Below are 20732 nucleotides of genomic sequence, written 5' to 3' on the forward strand. Positions count from 1 at the left end.
TGTGCACACATACAACATACACAAGAAGCAACTGATAAACCTCATTCTGTCTGCTGTTTGAACTGATCAGCTGATACATTGTTGGTCATAGAGAAGCAATCCTTTCATTTCGCTAACTCTCATGTCTACAACTTGATTTTAACTGATGTTGACAGTTTCATCACTAACGGTTGTACTTGACATTCGAATAGGCCTACTACACGAGCGTGAACAATAACTAATATTCCCGCCACAGATAATCAAGACTGGCGCGCAAGTATCTGTGCATTGTTTGATCACTTTTGCGTTGTGTAACGGCATTGACAAGACTATGATTTGGGACCGATGTAAAGACAGTTTCAAGTTGGATATTCGACGGATATTCGGCTGTAGTTTTAATTACGTTCACCAACAGCAGTTAGGGACCGTCAACATAGTGACAAATTACATTTTTCAAATGTCAAACATCTTGGCCATGTTCTGTTATAATCTCCACCCGGCACAGCCAGAAGAGGACTGGCCACCCCTCATAGCCTGGTTTCTTCCTAGGTTTTGGCCTTTCTAGGGAGTTTTTCTAGCCACCGTGCTTCTACACCTGCATTGCTTGCTGTTTGGGGTTTTAGGCTGGGTTTCTGTACAGCACTTTGATATATCAGCTGATGTAAGAAGGGCTATATAAATGCATTTGATTTGATTTGATATTTCAATAGCTCTTTACCATTACTCCTAACACTTTCAAAACTGGTTGTTGCTAACCCGATGGCATAGACACACATTGCACACCCTTTAGTTTGTCCATTTTCATCTCACATGGTTTTACATTAATTTTTCAAAGTTTAGAATTTCAATAGCTCCTTGGTCATGTGACCTGGTGACTTCAAACCAGGTTCAGAATGTCCACTCAGTGGGCCTACACATTGCACATCCTTTACTTTGTCCATTTTTATCTCACACGTTTACATGAATTTTTCTAAATGTAAGATTTCAATAGCTCCTTGGTCATGTGACCTAATGTCCGCTGACTACCCTTCTATATTGCACACTCTTGTTTGTGTACTGTAAAATCACGCGGTGTAATGTACATTTTTCATAGTTTCAAATTTGCAATAGCTCCTTGGTCATGTCAATTACACACCTAAGAAGCATGCAGTGGATATACACCCATATTGCATAACCTCTAGTCATGTATCTTCTATATTGTTGTACATTAATATTAGTTTGACAATTAGGGGGTTCAGTCTAGTGTTGTGCTTACCATTTTCTTTCATATTTATCTACAGTAATTGGTAGTTTTAAGTACTTATTTTCCCTATGTTTTATTTTCCACAGTATTTAACAGTGGTACACAATTGGAGTGAGAGAGAATCTCTTTATATCGTTAATATCAACCATAAAGGAAAAGGACAGAGTACGAGTGTCATGTTATTAATTGTCCAAAGCAGGGATGGAGAGTGAGCTAGTGATGTAGGCTGCAGTGGGTTTGCTGGTCAATACATATACTGAACATGTAACCACAGTAATGGTGGCCAGTAAATCAAAGAATAAAAATGTAATATTGCCAAATAAACAGAAATGGTAGACAATGACAATGTGTCAATAGACACTTAACTTCAATTAAGTATGAACAATTTCACAGTGTTATCTTTCTCTTTATCCCTGGTTGATGTACATTTCAGAGCCTCTTCAGTGTGGATGGGGTATAGCATACAAAGACTGCACTAAAGTTCTGCAAACTAAAGGGGGAAAAAGGCTGCCTAAATATGATCCCAAATCAGAGACAACGATAGACCTCTGATTGGGAACCATACCAGGCCAAACAAAGAAATAGGAAAACTAGAATGCCCACCCAAATCACACCCCGACCTAACCAAATAGAGAAATAAAAAGGCTTTCTAAGGTCAGGGCGTGACAGTAGCCCACCCCAAAGGTGCGGACTCTGGCCGCAAAACCTGACTCCATGGGGGAGGGTCCGGGTGGTGGCTCCGGTTCGGGACGTAGACCCCGCTCCGCTCGCTGATCCCTCCGCTTTCGTGGAACCGAAACCGGACCGTGGATTGTTGGCGGGGCTCCGGACCGTAGATCGTTGCCAGGGACTCCGAACCGTAGATCAGAACCCCCGCTGGAGGCTCTTGGCTGCAGACTGTCACTGGAGGCTCTGGACCGCAGACTGTCGCTGGAGGCTCTGGACCGCCGACCGTCGCTGGAGGCTTTGGACCGCCGACCGTCGCTGGAGGCTTTGGACCGCCGACCGTCGCTGGAGGCTCTGGACCGCAGACTGTCGTTGAAGGCTCTGGACCGCAGATCGTCGCTGAAGGCTCTGGACCGCAGACCGTCGCTGAAGGCTCTGGACCGCAGACCGTCGCTGAAGGCTCTGGACCGCAGACACTTGCTGGAGACTCCGGACTGTGGACCGTCGCTGGAGGTTCCGGACTGTGGACCGTCGCTGGAGGTTACCAAACTGTGGACTGTCGCCGGAAGCTCTGGATTGGGAACTGTCGTCGGAAGCTATGGACTGGGAACTGTCGCCGGAAGCTTGGTGCGTGGGGCCAGCACTGATGGTACCGGACTAGCGGACTAGCGGGACTAGCGCGAGGAGCAGGCACAGGACACACTGGGCTGTGAAGGCGCACTGGCGATACAGTGCGTAGAGCCGGCGCAGGATATCCTGGACCAAGGTGGCGTACTGGAGACCAGGAGCGCTGAGCCGGCACAACCCGTCCTGGCTGTATGCTCAATTTTGCACGGCAAGTGCGAGGAGCTGGCACAGAACGCACCGGGCTGTGAATGCGCACTGGAGACACAGTGTGTATCACCGCATAACATAGTGCCTGAACGGTCACACTCTCCTTAAAGCGAGTGCGGGGTGTTGGCTCTGGTCTGAAACCTGGCTCCACCAACCCCCCCATGTGCCAACCACCCCGTGTCTCCCCCCCAAAAATGTTGGGCCTACCTCTCGTGCTTGTTTCGTGGTCACGAACCCCGGTGTCATCGTTGTTCCTCCCTCGCTGCCTCCGTCTGCTCCCAAGGAAGGCGATCCCTTCCGGCCAGGATCTTCTCCCACATCCAGGATCCCTTACCATCTAAGATATCCTCCCATGTCCAGGATGTCTGCTCCTCCTGGCCACGCTGCTTGGTCCGTTTGTGGTGGAATCTTCTGTCACGTTCGTTTAAAGATCGATTGGACCAAGGTGCAGCGTGTCAGGTGTACATTTTTCTTTATTTTAAATGACACCGAAAAACAAAATACAAAACTAACATAAAGTGCTGCAGGCTACCCAGCACTGAAACATACCCAAATCACACCCGACCTAACCAAATAGAGAAATAAAAAGGCTCTCTAAGGTCAGGGCGTGACAATAATGGAATTATGATTAGTTATAGGCAAATGAATACACAAGCCAAATTGTTATGCTGTTTTCCTTATCACTTTAATCTAGTAGTAATTTATTAGTAGAGGTAATTTCCTTTATGCCCCATTCTACACACAGCCTAAATTATAGGCACTGAACCATTTACAGGACAATAATAAAAGTAGCATATAGGATCCAACCCTATCACAGAGTGAATAAATGTAGAGCGTTTGAAGACTTTAAGAAAAAAATATTAAGTGGCAGTTACATCAGTACGTGCTTAAAGAAAGTCATATCACAAAGATCACAGATGACAGTGACCACCAAATCTATGACAATAGAGAATGAATTGTAAGCACCAAAGTGTGTTTGTCAAAATAATATCTGCAAAATGTCAGTTGTTCAAAATAATACATATATTTGCAATAGCAATGTATGACATATGCAGTTAAGGAATATTCCAATATACCAACACGACATGTAGGACGAACATAAGACATTCCCACATACAGTAGTTTTTCATTTTTTTATTTCACCTTTATTCAACCAGGTAAGCCAGTTGAGAACAAGTTCTCATTTACAACTGCGACCTGGCCAAGATAAAGCAAAGTAGTGTGACACAAACAACACAGAGTTACACATGGGCAGAGGGAACACCCCCCTATTAACATCGATGGAACAGTAGTGGAGAGGGTAGCAAGTTTTAAGTTCCTCGGCATACACATCACAGACAAACTGAATTGGTCCACTCACACAGACAGCATCGTGAAGAAGGCGCAGCAGCGCCTCTTCAACCTCAGGAGGCTGAAGAAATTCGGCTTGTCACCAAAAGCACTCACAAACTTCTACAGATGCACAATCGAGAGCATCCTGGCGGGCTGTATCACCGCCTGGTATGGCAACTGCACCGCCCTCAACCGTAAGGCTCTCCAGAGGGTAGTGAGGTCTGCACAACGCATCACCGGGGGCAAACTACCTGCCCTCCAGGACACCTACTCCACCCGATGTCACAGAAAGGCCATAAAGATCATCAAGGACATCAACCACCCGAGCCACTGCCTGTTCACCCCGCTATCATCCAGAAGGCGAGGTCAGTACAGGTGCATCAAAGCTGGGACCGAGAGACTGAAAAACAGCTTCTATCTCAAGGCCATCAGACTGTTAAACAGCCACCACTAACACTGAGTGGCTGCTGCCAACACACTGACACTGACTCAACTCCAGCCACTTTAATAATGGGAATTGATGGGAAATGATGTAAATATATCACTAGCCACTTTAAACAATGCTACCTTATATAATGTTACTTACCCTACATTATTCATCTCATATGCATACGTATATACTGTACTCTATATCATCGACTGTATCCTTATGTAATATATGTATCACTAGCCACTTTAAACTATGCCACTTTGTTGACATACTCATCTCATTTGTACATACTGTACTCGATACCATCTACTGTATCTTGCCTATGCTGCTCTGTACCATCACTCATTCATATATCCTTATGTACATATTCTTTATCCCCTTACACTGTGTACAAGACAGTAGTTTTGGAATTGTTAGTTAGATTACTTGTTATTACTGCATTGTCGGAACTAGAAGCACAAGCATTTCGCTACACTCGCATTAACATCTGCTAACCATGTGTATGTGACAAATAAAATTTGATTTGATTTGATTTGATTTGATAAACAAACGTACAGTCAATAACACAATACAAAAGTCTATATACAGTGTTCGCAAATGACGTAAGATTAGGGAAGTAAGGCAATAAATAGGCCGTAGTGGCAAAATAATTACAATTTCGCATATAAACCCTGAATGTGCAAGTAGAAATACTGTGGTGAAAAGGAGCAAAAAATAGAAAAAAATATAAATAAAATAAATAACAATATGGGGATGAGGTAGTTGGATGGGCTATTTACAGATGGGCTACATACAGGTGCAATGATCTGTAAGCTGCTCTGATAGCTGATGCTTAAAGATAGTGAGGGAGATATGAGTCTCCATCTTCAGTGATTTTTGAAATTCGTTCCAGTCATTTGCAGCAGAGAACTGGAAGGAAAGGCGGCCAAATGAGGAATTGGCTCACTACTATGGTGACCAGTGAGCTGAGATAAGGTGGGGCTTTTCCTAGCAACAACTTATAGATGACCTGGAGCCAGTGGGTTTGGCAACGAATATGAAGCGAGGGCCAGCCAACGAGAGCATACAGGTCGCTGTGTTGGGTAGTATATGGGGCTCTGGTGATGAAAAGGATGGCACTGTGATAGACTGCATCCAATTTGCTGAGTAGAGTGTTGGAGGCTATTTTGTTAATGACATCGCCAAAGTCAAGGATCGGCAGGATAGTCATAGGATGCTTTGTTGCGAAATAGGAAGCCGATTCTAGATTTAATTTTGGATTGAAGATGCTTAATATGAGTCTGGAAGGAGAGTTTACAGTCTAACCAAACATCTAGGTATTTGTTGTTGTCCACATATTCTAAGTCAGAACCGTCCAGAGTAGTGATGCTAGGCGGGTGGGCAGATGCGGGCATCGATCGGTTGAAGAGCTTGCATTTAGTTTTACTTGCATTTAAGAGCAGTTGGGGGCCACGGAAGGAGAGTTGTATGGCATTGAAGCTCGTCTGGAGGTTAGTTAACACAGTGTCCAAAGAAGGGCCAGAACTATACAGAATGGTGTTGTCTGCGTAGAGGTGGATCAGAGAATCATCAGCCCCAAGAGCGACATCATTGATGTATACAGAGAAAATAGTCGGCCCGAGAATTGAACACTGTGGCACCCCCATAGAGACTGGCAGAGGTCCGGACAACAGGCCCTGCCATATGACACACTGAAATCTTTCTGATAAGTACTTGGTGAACCAGGTGAGGCAGTCGGTGATTGCGGTGATTGACAGAGTCGAAAGCCTTGGCCTGGTCGATGGATACGGCTGCACAGTATTATCTTTTGTCGATGGCGATTATGATATCGTTTGGGACCTTGAGCGTGGTTGAGGTGCACCCATGACCAGCTCGGAAACCAGATTGCATAGCGGAGAAGGTACGGTGGGATTCGAAATGGTCGTTGATCTGTTTGTTAACTTGGCTTTCGAAGACCTTTGAAAGGCAGGGTAGGATAGATATAGGTCTGTAACAGTTTGGGTCTAGAGTGTCTCCCCCTTTGAAGAGGAGGATGACCGCAGCAGCTTTCCAATCTTTGGGGATCTCAGACAATACGAAAGAGAGGTTGAACAGGCTAGTAATAGGGGTTGCAACAATTGAGGTGATATTTTTAGAAAGAGAGGGTCCAGATTGTCCAGCCCAGCTGATTTGTAGGGGCCCAGATTTTGCAGCTCTTTCAGAACATCAGCTATCACGATTTGGGTGAAGGAGAAATGGGGAGGCTTGGGCAAGTTGCTGTGGGGGGTGCAGAGCTGTTGACCGTTGTAGGGGAAGCCAGGTGGAAAGCAAGGCCAGCCGTAGAAAAATGCTTCTCGATAATCGTAGATTTATCGGTGGTGACAGTGTTTCCTAGCAGTGGGCAGCTGGGAGGAGGTGCTCTTAATCTCCATGGACTTTACAGTGTCCCAGAACTTTTTGGAGTTTGTGCTACAGGATGCAAATTTCTGTTTGAAAAAGCTAGCCTTTGCTTTCCTAACTGCCTGTGTATATTGGTTCCTTACTTCCCTGAAAAGTTGCATATCATGGGGGCTATTCGATGCTAATGCAGTGCGCCACAGGATGTTTTGTGCTGGTCAAGGGCAGTCAGGTCTGGAGTGAACCAAGGGCTATATCTGTTCTTGGTTCTACATTTTTTGAATGGGGCATGCTTATTTAATATGGTGAGGAAAGCACTTTTAAAGGATAACCAGGCATCCTCTACTGACGGAACAAGGTCAATATCTTTCCAGGTCGATTAGAAAGGCCTGCTCGCTGAAGTGTTTTAGGGAGCGTTTGACTTTGATGAGGGGTGGTCGTTTGACCGCAGACCCATTACGGACGCAGGCAATGAGGCAGTGATCGCTGAATTCCTGGTTGAAGACAGCAGAGGTGTATTTAGAAGACAGGTTGGTCAGGATGATATCTATGAGGGTGCCCATTTCACAGATTTGGGGTTGTACCTGGTAGGTTCCATGATAATTTGGGTAAGATTGAGGGCATCTAAATTGTAGGACGGCCGGGGTGTTAAGCATAGTTTAGGTCACCTAACAGTACAAACTCTGAAGATAAATGGGGGGCAATTAATTCACATATGGTGTCCAGGGCACAGCTGGAGAATGAGGGGGGTCTGTAACAAGCGGCAACAGTGAGAGACTTATTTCTGGAAAGGTGGATTTTTAAAAGTAGAAGCTCAAACTGTTTGGGCACAACCTGGATAGCATGACAGATCTCTGCAGGCTGTCTCTGCAGTAGATTGCAACTCCACCCCCTTTGGCAGTTCTGTCTTGGCGGAAGTGTATACACATACATAGAGGCATTTTTCAGCTATGATTTTACTACTCAGAATCCAGAATGGATATGACAATGGAGCCAGTACAGGATGTAAATACACCCTTACAACAATCTACTTTTTGATTATCTGGTAAACTGCTACTATGTGTCAAGAAAAGAGCCCCAATTGGGGGTTAGTGTACTCCAGTAAAAAAAGGGCTGGTTTCGATTAAAAACTATTGCCCTGTGTCCCCGTTCATAGGGGCATGAGAGACTAGTCAGTGGTAGAATTGAGTTGACACTTTATTGGCCCAAACACCCATAGACCCACAAGGTTGAGGTTACTCATGGACAGTCATTAGTAATACTTTTTTTGTTGCATTGTGTCTTCTAACTGTCCAAGAATAGGATCCAAAGTGTTAGGAAATATTTGTTGCCATAAATACAAAGGAGGATGTCTCTCCTCATACCTCTTGCACTTTAGTCAGACTGCCAGACTGTGCACCACAGAGCCAATCAGGAGAGAATACATACAGGTCAACGGTGCCAATTGAAAGTCAATGGTGTGTCTGTGCCTTTTGGATTACTCTCTCTTTGCAGAGATCCCCTGTGATTCAAGTCTGCTCTGCGCATGTCTGAAAGTGGCAGAGCCAGCAGCCAAGAGTTTTTCACAGTATGTCATAAAAAACTATTACACTTATGAATGTATGTAAAATGCATATGTATTAAATTACCCATATCACAAACCTCATACCTCTCCACAAAAATGAACCTAAATCATTTTTGAAAAAAGGATTTTACTCACAAAAGACATAGGAATTTATTTTCCCAGTTAGAAATAGTAGGCCATGCATCGAATAACTATTTTCATCAGAAAAACGAACCCTCAAATGTAATATTGCATTTTGTAAGTTGTCTGCAGGTGGCTTGTTGTGAATGCACTCAAATATCAAGTCATTATCAGGTTATGTAAACTGCGTTCTAATACTCAACGTAGAAGGATTTGTCTTAATGTACAGTATATGAAAGTGATGCTATGAAAATAATTATTTCACGTTATCAAGCTCACTGTGACTGACAATTCATTGCCTATTACTGTGATTAAAAAGAGCATATGAAACATTGTTTTTCACGAGGCCTACCTGTGCACCTTCCTTTAAGCACCTCTGTTTGAACACCTCTCCTGTCCTTGATCCAAACCACATACAGCCATGTGAAAGATAGTTATTGCGAGGATGGAACATTTGTTTGACTTTTAAAAAAAATGTCACACCCATGTAAAATGAAGGCTGTAAAGCTTACAGATTTACATCTAATAGCATGAGATGAAAGTAGACAAACATCAGTGTGCGATATGAAGGTATAGTTAGTGTACATTCTGAACCTTGTTTGAGGTCAGTAGGTCACATGACCAAGGAGCTATTGAAATTGTACATTTTGAAAAATTCATGTAAAACCATGTGAGATGAAAATGGCCAAACTAAGGGGTGTGCAATGTGTAGGGCCACTGAGTGGACATTCTGAACCTTGTTTGAAGTCACTAGGTCACATGACCAAGGAGCTATTGAAATTTGAATGTAAAAAATGTTTGTATTTTGTTTACACTCCCTAACTAATTCAACTTGGAATACAAAATTCTGCTCACATTTGCACATGTTTATTAGCTTTGGAAAGCCAATTAATGTCCAAATCGTGAAAATAAGACCTGTGCAATGTTGTGCGCAATTTTTTACAACATCATGACACTTATTTGGAGTCTGTGGCTCAAGTGGTTTGAAAGCTATTGAGGTTTGAAAGCGCGAATATCCGTCGAATATTCAACCTGAAACTGGCTTTACCTCAGTTGATTGGGTTGTCTAAAGTGATCCCGGATCTGCTCTGAGCTACATCATAACCCATGAACCACTTGCAAATGTGAAATTATTTCCCACATATTTGATATTTAAGTTCAGACCAATCAATACGTTTAACTCTTACTTTAGACATTTTTCTCTCCCTGTCAACAAAAAAATATATACCGGTAGGCCCCTATAATTAACTGCTATATTTATTTTTATTAATCCTTGGGACGTCCCAACCCTGAACCTAACCATTTTAAATGTCAACTTCAAAGAAGTAGGGACGTCCCAAGGATCACAGATAGGACGGACAGTTCTATCACGTATCCACAGTCAGTGGAAGTCTTCTAATTTTTTGCGAAAGATGGCGGCGTTGGTGGGTGAGTGATGTTATGGCTAATATGCAATGTTCCCAAGTTACTGCGACATAACATTCTGCTAAATATCCGACTTATTTATCCCACTAACATTACTGTATTTCCTATGCCACCTGATTGTATTATCTAGGTTTTGCTGTCATTTTATGCTTCCACCATCGGTTGTAATCACTGACCTTGCTATCTAGCCAGTTGCTATACCTGGCGTAAATCTGAACAGAAACGGCTCTGGCTAGGCTAACTAGCTAATGTTAGCTAGCTAGGGAGAACATGTTTGTTTGTAAATAGCTAACTAGCACGCGTGGAACGTTAAGTTCCTCAGTCAGACATGCAGTGTGATCAACCTCTTAGCTAATGGTCATCTAATGGCAAATACATGTTAATATTTATATAAGGAAATACTTGATACAAGTCAGTTTGGCTAAGTTACAACTAGCCATATCACAAACGTCTGTTATGCCACTCAAGAAATATATCGCATTGACTGCCAGTCAGTGGGTTTCCACTAGTTACTACAGCCACACATGTCAATATTGCCTAGTGTAATGATTCATTAAAACAAAAATTCGCTTTTTGGTCGTGATTTTGGGTTAGGCTGTGGTAACAAGTGACAACCTGTGCAGTAACGTTATCCCCCCCCAGTAAATTGTGTTAGCTAGAGAGTTTGGTGTGGCATAATGATTTAATTGCATTTTAAATCTAGCTATGCTTTTTTTGTATTTTCTTAGCAGTCCCTCGCCTCGCCGCGTTTGGTAACTTTTCATCAAGGTAAAGATGCTTTTTAAAGTTTAATCTGATATTATTTAGGAACGCTTATCTGCTGTCTCTGGCAGTCTGGTTTTAATTAATCACCTTATCAACTGCGTAATTTGTCCAAGACAGGTCTGGCATTCACTATAGTTAGCAACATGGAGGTTCTTTCTGTTTTGGAATCACCAGTAGTCTACATTTAATATGTTTACCCCATTTGTTATAGTTTAGAGTATTGTGTTATTTCTGTGCAGTGCCATTGTGCTTGTGTTGATGGCCAGTCAGTCAATCAATCGACTTTATTTTATAAACCTCTTTTACATCAGCAGTTATCACAAAGTTGTCAGTGCCAATCCAATCTTGGTATTTTTTACCACACAGACCCATTTCAGTATTTGTGATACAACAGAGGTTGCTACACCACATTGCTAAAAGCGACAATGCTACAAGGTAATGGAAATCCAGTGAACATCTGAATTTGTCAAGAACTATAAAGAAGATTTGCTCGAGTACTTAATATTCCCTTTTCCTCCAGTGTGGTTCCAGTCAGAGAGAAAAGCACAGCGGTGGCTGCTGCCAAGCCCGCTGCAGTAGCAAGCAGCAAGGGAGAATATGTCATCACTAAACTGGATGATTTGGTGAACTGGGCACGCAGAGTAAGTTAGGGCTCCGATTGAATAACACACAATATCTCTGTTTTGCAGTGGCATACGGTACATTTTGTATGTTTTCAGTGTCAATTTGGCTTTTATAAAACTCCAAAAGAGCACTCCCCATCCTTTTTATTTTTGTAAATGTTTTTCTCCCCAATTTCGTGGTATCCAATTGGAAGTTAGTCTTGTCTCATCGCTGCAACTCCTGTACGGACTCGGGCGAGACGAGAGCTGTTTGTCCTCCGAAACCTAGCCATGCCGCACTGCTTCTTGACACTGCCCACTTAACCCTGAAGCCAGCCGCAGCAATGTATTGGAGGAAACGCAGTACACCTGGCGACCATGTCAGCGTGCACTGTGCCTGGCTCGCCACAGGAATCGCTAGTGCGCAAAGGGACAAGGACATCCCTGCTGGCCAAACCCTTCCCTAACCTGGATAACGCTGGGCTAATTGTAAGCTGCCCCATGGGTCTCCCGGTTGTGGACGGCTGCGACAGAGCCTGGACTCAAACCCAGAATATTTAGTGGCACAGCTAGCACTGTGATGTAGTGCCTTAGACCACTGCGCAACTCGTGAGGCCCATCCCCATCCTTCTTTACTTCTCTTTGTAATCTACTAAACATACAGTATGTGGCCAGCTGGTTGTCAGTCAAGGAACTGTCAAAATGATTAAACTAACTACAGAGGGAAGTGTAGTCTGGTCTCATTTTTCCATATTGAGTCTCCTTTGCTGGGGGAAAATTAAGAAGTTGTCTCTGACTCTCGTAATTCGAGAGTAATAAGTAAAATTCTAGCCAAAGCCTTCACAAATAATACTTTTTTTGGGGGGACCATTCCTCTAAACCAGGTATTCCCAAACTGGGGCAATAATAAATAAAAAAAAATCATAGTAATAATTCTTCACATTTTCAAACAGTACATTTTATATTTTCTAACAGGGCTATATTTTGATTTTTTTCTTTTTTTTCTTGCCTGAGTAGATTTGTTTCATTGCCTAAAATAAAACCAGTGAACTAGTGTTTTGTGAAATAACAACACAATGTCTAATACAGGTAGCCTAGTCAAATAATTAACATCCAATCACATTAACCGTTACTCTCTCGCGGGAAACCTTCACTTGCGCAGACATTTAAACAGAACATGACAATTTGAAAAATAAGCCACAGGAGTTTTTTGAGCGAGAATAAAGACGAACTTGTGTATTTTCTGCATTATGCAATGATATGGGCAGTGGCCATGTAACGCTTTTACAACATAGGTGTAGAAGTATACTGGTTATCAGGGGGCTTGCATGATGACGAGTTTCTCACATGACTGGCCTAGCTCGGTGATGTTTATTCTCACCTGAATGATCTGAATCTAGGATTACACTGACTCTCCGCAACTATATTCAATCAGCCGGACAAAATTGAGGCTATGATTAAGAAGTTGGAGCTCTTTTCTGTCTGCATTAACAAGGACAACACGCAGGTCTTTCCATCATTGTATGATTCTTTTTTTTTTTTTTTTGTGCAAATGAATTCAAGCTTATGGACAATGTCAAATGTGATATAGCGAAGTGAGCTGGGTGCGCAATTACACAGGTGCTTTCCCGAAACGGACGACACAAACGACTGGATTCGTTATCCCTTTTATGCCCTGCCTCCAATCCACTTACCAATATCTGAACAAGAGAGCGTCACTGAAATTGCAACATGCGATTCTGTGAAAATGTAATCAGAAACCACTGCCAGATTTCTGTATTCTTGACTTGGACTTGGAAAATCGCGCTAAGACCACGTACCTATGTGAGAGTGGATTCTCGGCCCTCACTGGCATGACAACTAAATACAGGCACAGACTGTGTGGAAAATGATTTAAGACCGAGAATCTCTCTCAATATAACCCAACATTGCAGAGTTATGAGCATCCCTTCAAGCGCACCCTTCTCATTTACATGTGGTGAGTTATTCTCAATTATTTTTTTAATAAAAAAAATAAATAATAATTTTTACCCCTTTTTCTCCCCAATTTCGTGGTATCCAATTGTTGTAGTAGTAGCTACTATCTTGTCTCATCGCTACAACTCCCGTACGGGCTCGGGAGAGACGAAGGTTGAAAGTCATGCGTCCTCCGATACACAACCCAACCAAGCCGCACTGCTTCTTAACACAGCACACATCCAACCCGGAAGCCAGCCACACAAATGTGTCGGAGGAAACACCGTGCACCTGGCAACCTTGGTTAGCGCGCACTGCGCCCGGCCCGCCACAGGAGTCGCTGGTGCGCGATGAGACAAGGACATCCCTACCGACCAAGCCCTCCCTAACCCGGACAACGCTAGGCCAATTGTGCGTCGCCCCACGGACCTCCCAGTCGCGGCCGGTTACGACAGAGCCTGGGTGCGAACCCAGGGACTCTGATGGCACAGCTGGCGCTGCAGTACAGCGCCCTTAACCACTGCGTCACCCGGGAGGCCGTTATTCTCAATTTTTGATGAACTAATAAGGTTTTATACATAAGATGGCTAAATAAAGCAGAATTATTGATTTATTATTATTTGTGCCCTGGTAGAGCTCTGTCACTCCCCACGAACCGGGTTGTGACGCACTCATTCTTATGTTTAAATTTATCATATAGTGTGTGTGTGTGTGTGTGTGTGTGTGTGTGTGTGTGTGTGTGTGTGTGTGTGTGTGTGTGTGTGTGTGTGTGTGGCAGGCTTACAATGATGGCAAAAAACAACATTTGAGTGTGCTGGAGATACGCAGCTGGAGGTTGAATGTTTGAAGGGGTACGGGACTATAACAAGTTTGCTTTCTCAAAATTTTCATCTTTCTCAAGATGAGTTGAGGTTTTTAGGAAGAGTTAGGGAAAAACATTGACTGACTGAATTAATGATCTTTGTTCAGTTAGGTCAACAAAACAATCGCTCTAATCTGTTTTCGTGGATTTCTACATTAGAGCTCCCTGTGGCCCATGACCTTTGGCCTGGCATGCTGTGCGGTTGAGATGATGCACATGGCGGCTCCTCGATACGACATGGACCGGTTCGGAGTGGTGTTCAGAGCCAGCCCCAGACAGGCCGACGTCATGATTGTGGCAGGCACCTTGACCAACAAGATGGCCCCCGCTCTGCGCAAGGTATTTGACTGAAGAACATGTTTCTTTGGAGAAAGAAGTTCTGCATTTGCTTGAAATCAGCTTAGTCTTTTATTGACTATGAATTCAACATGCTTATTTTCCGATAGGTCTATGACCAGATGCCTGAGCCAAGATATGTCATTTCCATGGGCAGGTAAAGTTTTGTCCTAATATTAGGTTCAAGCAGAAAGATGTTAGTGGTTGTCTAGTTTGAAATGAATCACATAATGTCCTTGTAACTTTTTCATTTAAGAATGCCTGATTGTTTAATGTAAAGATTACTTCCAACTGATTGGGATTTAATTCCCCAAACTGTTTTAGCATTACACACACAGTGCTTTTACAGTGTCGGTTGGCGTTTTTCATATGCAGCTGTTAGTTGAGCTACAGTGTATCTTATTACTCTGTCCTTATTAAGCTGTGCCAATGGGGGTGGCTACTACCACTACTCTTACGCCGTGGTCCGAGGGTGTGACCGCATCGTACCAGTGGACATATACGTTCCAGGTATGTATCATTCTGTTATTTGTATTTGATTTGTTTACTCTTTTAAAACAAACAATTTGTTCTGGCCCTGATATACAGTGCCTTCAGACAGTATTCACACTGCTTGACTTAATTCCACTTTTTGTTGTTACAGCCTGAATTTAAAATGGATTACATTTAGATTTTGTCACTGCTCTACACACAATACTCCATCAGTGGAATTAGAAATGTTTACAAATTAATTCAAAATGTGAAGCTGAAATGTCTTGAGTCAATAAGTATTCAACCATTTTGTTATGGCAAGCTTAAATCATTTAAGGAGTAAAAATGTACTTAAGTCACATAGTAAGATGCATGAACTCACTTTGTGCAATAAGTGTTTAACAGGATTTTAAATTCGGTAGTCAATCTCTGTACCCCACACATACAATTATCTGTAAAGACCCTCAGTCTAGCAGTGAATTTCAAACACAGATTCAACCACAAAGACCAGGGAGGTTTTCCAATGGTTTGGATAAAAGGCATACATTGAATATCTTTTTTGATCATGGTGCAGTTATTAATTGCAATTTGGATGGTGTCGCACAAAGATACTGGCGCCCTTCCTAACTCAGTTGCCGGAGAGGAAGGAAACCTCAGGGATTTCATCCTGAAAAAAATGATTTTAGAACAGCTAGTTTAATGGCTTGATGGTAGATAACTGAGGATGGATCAACATTGTAGTTTCTCCACAATACTAACATAAATGGCAGGGTGAAAGGAAGGATGCCTGTACAAAATACAAATATTCCAAAACATGTATCGTGCTTGCATTAAGGTACTAAAGTAATACTGCAAAATGTGACAAATAAATGAACTGTTTGTCCTGAATACAAAAGTGTTTTCGTTGGGCAAATCTAGCACAACACATCACTGAGTACCACTCTTCATATTTTCAAGCATGGTGTTGGCTGCATCATGTTATGGGTATGCTTGTCATCTGCAAGGATTAGGGAGTTTTAGGAGAAAAATGAACAGAATAGAGAATAGAGATAAGCACAGGCAAAATCCTAAACTTGGTTCAGTCTGCTTTCCAATAGACACTGAGATAAATGCAGGCAAACGTAAATCTGTTTTACCTAATTTCTACCAGCATGTCACATGCAACCAGAGAGAATTACTCTAGACCAACTTTACTCCACACAGACGCATACAAAGCTCTCCCTCGCCCTCCGTTTGGCAAATCTCACCATTATTCTATCCTCCTGATTCCTGCTTACAAGCAGAAACTAAAGCAGGAAGTACCAGTGACTCGCTCAATATGGAAGGGGTCAGATGAAGCGGATGCAACGCTACATGACTGTTTTGCTAGCACAGACTGGAATATTTTCTGGGATTCATGCAATGACATTGAGGAGTATACCATCTCAGTCACCGGCTTCATCAATAAGTGCATCGACGACGTCGTCCCCACAGTGATCACACATACATATCCCAACCAGGAGCCACTGGATTACAGGCAACATCCTCACTGAGCTAAAGGCTAGAGCTGCCTATTTCAAGGAACTGGACACTAATCCAAACGCTTATAAGAAATCCCGCTATGCCCTCATATTGAACCATCAAACAGGCAAAGCATCAATACAGGACTGAGATTGAATACCACTACCCCCGGCTCTGACGCTCGTCGGATGTGGTAGGGCTTGCACTACTATTATAGACTACAAAGGGAAGCACAGCCGCGAGCTGGCCAGTGACGCGAGCTTACCATACTGGCTAAATGCCTCTTATGCTCGCTTCGAGGAAAGCAACATGGAAGCATGCATGAAAGGACCAGCTGTTCCGGACAACTGTGATCATGCTGTCCGTAGCCAATGTGAGCAAGACCTTTTAAACAGGTCAACATTCACAAGGCCGCGGGGCCTGAAGGATTACCAGGATATGTACTAAGAGCATGAGCGGTCCAACTGGCAAGCGTCTTCACTGATGTTTTCAACCTCTCCCTGACTGAGTCTGTAATATATAGGTTTTAAGCAGACCACCATAGTCCCTGTGCCCAAGGAAGCGAAGGTAACCTGCCTAAATGACTACCGCCCCGTAGCACTCATGTCGGTAGCCATGAAGTGCTTTGAAAGGCTGGTCATGGCTCACATCAACACCGTTATTCCAGAAACCCTAGACCCACTCCAATTTGCATACCACACCAACAGATCCACCGATGATGCAATCGCACTCCACACTGCCCTTTCCCACCGGTACAAAAGGAACACCTATGTGAGAATTCTATTCATTGACTACAGCTCAGCGTTCAACACCATAGTGCCCACAAAGCTCATCACTAAGCTATGGACCCTGGGACTAAACACCTCCCTCTGCAACTGGATCAGGACTTCCTGACCGGCTGCCCCCAGGTGGTAAGGGTAGGCAACAACACATCTGCCACACTGATCCTCAACACCGGGGCTCCTCAGGGGTGTGTGCTTAGTCCCATCCTGTACTCCCTGTTCACCCACGACTGTGTGGTCAAGCATGAATCCAACACCACCATTTTTAAGTTTGCCTGATCAACGATGAGGCGGCCTATAGGGAGGAGGTCCGATGCCTGGCAGTGTGATCCAAGGACAACAACCTCTCCCTCAACGTGAGCAAGACAAAGGAGCTGATTGTGGACTACAGGAAAAGATGGGCCGAACATGCCCCAATTCACATCTATATGGCTGTAGTGGAGCTGGTCGAGAGTTACATGTTCCTTGGTGTCCCCATCACCAACAAACTATCATGTTCCAAACACACCAAGACAGTCGTGAGGAGGGCACGACAAAGCCTATTCCCCCTCAGGAGACTGAAAAGATTTGGCTTGGGTCCCCAGGTTCTCAAAGTTATACAGCTGCACCATCGGGAGCATCCTGACCGGTTGCTTCACCGCCTGGTATGGCAACTGTTCTACAGAAGGTAGTGCGTACGGTCCAGTACATAACTGGGGCCAAGCTTCCTGCCATCCAGGACCTATATACTGGGCAGTGTCAGAGGAAGGCCCAAAAAATTGTCAGACTCCAGTCACCCAAGTCATAGACTGTTCTCTCTGCTACCGCATGGCAAGCAGTACCGGAGCGCCAAGTCGAGGTCCAAAAGGCTTCCTAACAGCTTCTACCCAGCTTCTACAATTAATAACTGCACCATGATCTATCCCAAGCCATAACATTTAACAATTAATCAAATAGCCATCTGGATCATTTACATTGACCCCCACCCCCTTTGTTTTTACACTCCTGCTACTCGCTGTTTATTATCTATTTATAGTCACTTTACCCCAAATGACCTTGACGAACCTGTACCCCCACATATTGACTCGGTACTGGTACCACCTGTATCTAGCCTTGTTATTTTATTGTTTAGTTTATTCTTTTTTTTTTTTTACTTTAGTTTGTTTAAACTCTTTCTTGAACTGCATTGTTGGTTAAGGGCTTGTAAGTAAGCATTTAATGGTAAGGTCTACTTACACCTTACACCTGTTTGTAAATAAAATGTTCATTTGATTTGAAATTCAACTTTCAGCAGGGCAATTACCTAAAACACAAGGCCAAATATACACTGGAGTTTCTTACCAAGATGACATTGAATTTTCCTGAGTGGCCTAGTTACATTTTTTTTTACCTAAATCTGCTTAAAAATCTGTCAGGACATGAAAATGGCTGTCTAGCATTGATCAGCAACCAATTTGAGAGCTTGAAGAGTTTAAAAAAGAATAATGGGAAAAAAAAATACAATCCAGGTGTGCAAAGTTCTTAGACTTACCCAGAAAGACTCAAAGCTGTAATTGCTGCCGCAAGTGATTCTGACATGTATTGACACAGGAGGTTGAATACTTATCTAATCAAGATATAGTGTTTTATTTTCCATAAATTCAAAAACATATATATTTTTTTATACTTCCACTTTGACATTGGTGTAGATCGTTGACAAAAAATTACAAATCAATCCAATTTCGTAACACAACAAAATGTGGAAAAAGTCCAGGGGTGTGAATAGTTTCTGAAGGCACTGTATGATCAGCAATGTGGAAAAGAAACAAATCACAATAATACCTCTGTGAAGATCATCTTATTTACCTTTTTATTTTTTTTATAGAAAACATTTGACTCTAAGTGACTGTTTTACTTGTCCTCCCATAGGCTGCCCACCCACAGCAGAGGCCCTTCTCTACGGGACGCTACAGTTGCAAAAGAAAATAAAGAGAGAGAAGAAAATGAGGATTTGGTATCGGAAGTGAAATTATGTACATCTGGCTTTTTGTAGATGTTGTATTTATTGGTGGTCTGATCAGCCAGTAAACCGGTTGGCAATATCCTCAGGAATCACTCTGGGTTGAGCTCTGGCTCCTCTCTGTAGAAACAATAAAGGAATTTCTTGTCATTTGTATCACTGTTCTTGGCCTTGCACAGCTTATGATACTGGCAGGGATATAAATACATTTAGCAATAACTATGTAGTACTACTATCATTACTATGTAGATGGAAGGTCACCTTAGGTTTCTTTAGTAGTCCATTCGTTTTTGTAATGTATGTTGGTGTACTTCTTTGTTTGAAGACTCTTTGTGTGTATATTCTGAACCAGTAGATGGTGCACTTGGCACCCCAAAAAAATCTGAGTTTAGACATTTACTTCTATTCGCTCTGGGTCTACCAAAGAGAGAGTAGTCCCTTTTTGAAATATTCCTAAATGTTTCCTTTCTTCCTTGAAGTAATCACTGACCTGACATTGAATTGGTGTAAGCATGCTTTCCTTTTGCAGTGCTTTGACCAATTATGTCATCAGTGTTTACTTAGAGAAAATGAGGATGGATACAATTTACAAGTATTGTCTCAGGGCCAGTCTTTGGTTCTACTCACCAACACTCAATCCCAAATTGACCCTGGCCCTGTATGCAATTGTGTACATCTTAGACAATTGGAAGGTAGCAATAGGGGTGCTATTCCACCTAGCCTATCAGGAAGCAGGGTGTAGCTGTTCATATTTTATAGGAAAGTTGATGGGTGTAAACCGTTTTAACATTTTATTTGCACAAAGACGCTCCCTTTGGATGTAATTTATAGTGACAAATCACACGATCTACATTTAAAAATATATATAAATCACCCTCTAATTCTGCAAGAAATGTAGCATGCATCATAAATACAATGTATGTATTTTCTCAGTGTTTTCAGTAACTCATCTCACCAGGCTTAAGGATTTGTGACCCAATAGTAAATGTGTATAGATTGAGTTAAATTCTTGTGAGAGATATGCTATGATGGTTGGCCAATATTCAAAGGTCCTACTGTTCTCAATTTTCTGTTAAAAAAACTTCATAGTTTGGGGTAAGATATGACTAACACTTATCTACCAGCTGCAATGAGATCTGCACTGTGCCATGATGACAACTTATCAATTAATGATTAACAAGTTCTAACTAGATAGGGACTTTTTCCATCAATTTTCCTAAAGCTTCCATGCAGTCTGTTTAAATCATCAATGTATGTCAAATATATGACTTTATTTAATAAAAATAATTGTTTTTGCTGAGACTCCTTTTGCCATTGAAATGCTCAGTCTAATCATGTGGGCGTACATGCACAGCCCTGATTGTCGGATAGGACCGTCTCAACTCCAGAGCCCTCAAACTCAACTCTGGACCGCGAAGCCAGTTCCACTGCATTTTTTTCATTGTTCACCTCTAATCAGAGACTGATTTAAACCCTGGACACCGGGTGGGTGCAATTAATTTATTTAAGAC

General features: G+C 42.7%; 1 protein-coding gene across 2 annotated transcripts; it reads left to right on the top strand.

The window, feature by feature from the left end:
• The first annotated feature begins 9753 nt into the window (after positions 1-9753).
• On the top strand, positions 9754-20523 carry LOC139371943 (NADH:ubiquinone oxidoreductase core subunit S7). 2 transcript variants are annotated; one of them, XM_071111975.1, is made up of 8 exons: positions 9754-9972; positions 10698-10737; positions 11101-11169; positions 11255-11375; positions 14314-14493; positions 14601-14647; positions 14912-15000; positions 19131-20523. In XM_071111975.1, the coding sequence occupies exons 1-8, from the start codon at positions 9957-9959 to the stop codon at positions 19226-19228; spliced, it is 660 nt and encodes a 219-aa protein (XP_070968076.1). In that variant the 5' UTR covers positions 9754-9956; the 3' UTR covers positions 19229-20523. The 2 variants fall into 2 exon arrangements, with proteins under 2 accessions (XP_070968076.1, XP_070968085.1); XM_071111984.1 differs by having other exon boundaries at positions 9880-9972; positions 10701-10737.
• Positions 20524-20732: the final 209 nt, after the last annotated feature.

This window comes from Oncorhynchus clarkii, chromosome 1, assembly GCF_045791955.1.
Source record: "Oncorhynchus clarkii lewisi isolate Uvic-CL-2024 chromosome 1, UVic_Ocla_1.0, whole genome shotgun sequence".
Classification (NCBI taxonomy): domain Eukaryota; kingdom Metazoa; phylum Chordata; class Actinopteri; order Salmoniformes; family Salmonidae; genus Oncorhynchus; species Oncorhynchus clarkii.

What these genes read in the sequence shown, in the direction of transcription:
- LOC139371943 (XM_071111975.1), top strand. An exon ending in TGGTGAACTGGGCACGCAGA is followed by an intron (nt 11,376 to 14,313) that starts GTAAGTTAGGGC and finishes TTTCTACATTAG; the next exon opens with AGCTCCCTGTGGCCCATGAC. An exon ending in AGTGGACATATACGTTCCAG is followed by an intron (nt 15,001 to 19,130) that starts GTATGTATCATT and finishes GTCCTCCCATAG; the next exon opens with GCTGCCCACCCACAGCAGAG.